The following is a 410-nucleotide window of genomic DNA, read 5'->3' as shown; positions in this document are numbered from 1 at the left end:
CGCGGCACTCCTCACACGAACTGCTGCTGCTGCTCCTGCTGCTGCTGCTGCTGCTGCTGCTGCTGCTGCTACTGCTGCTGCTGCTGCTGCTGCTGCTGCTTGTAGAGGTTGCAGCAACGTCGTCTGCCATTCCAGTCTCCGCCTTGAGCTGCAAAACGTCTGTGCCTCTGCTGCTCTCAGAACACTGCTGCTGCTGCTGCTGCTGCTGCTGCTGCTGGTGCTGCGCCTGCTGCTGCTGCTGCTGCTGCTGCTGCTGCACCTGCTGCTGCTGGTGCCCGCTAGGTGGCTGACGTTCTTGTGGTAGACGGTCGACAGAGGGTAGTGGCAGTTCATTAGCAAGTGATTGCTGCTGCTGCTGCTGCAGCTGTTGCTGCTGCTGCGGTTGCTGCTGCTGGTGCTGCTGCTGCACC

General features: G+C 61.7%; 1 protein-coding gene across 1 annotated transcript in view; it reads right to left on the bottom strand.

Moving 5' to 3' along the window:
* Positions 1-410, bottom strand: part of EMH_0013220 (uncharacterized protein) — a gene marked incomplete at both ends in the record, with an annotated part of 8,489 nt that overhangs the window by 6,940 nt on the left and 1,139 nt on the right. Inside the window, one exon of the mRNA XM_013499771.1 lies at positions 3-403. Coding sequence (XP_013355225.1) covers positions 3-403 — 401 coding nt within the window. The remainder of the gene's footprint in view (positions 1-2; positions 404-410) is intronic.

The sequence above is a fragment of the Eimeria mitis genome, genomic scaffold, assembly GCF_000499745.2.
Source record: "Eimeria mitis Houghton genomic scaffold, Emh_scaff465, whole genome shotgun sequence".
Taxonomy (NCBI): Eukaryota; Apicomplexa; class Conoidasida; order Eucoccidiorida; family Eimeriidae; genus Eimeria; species Eimeria mitis.
This window is presented reverse-complemented; position numbering and strand designations above follow the sequence as displayed.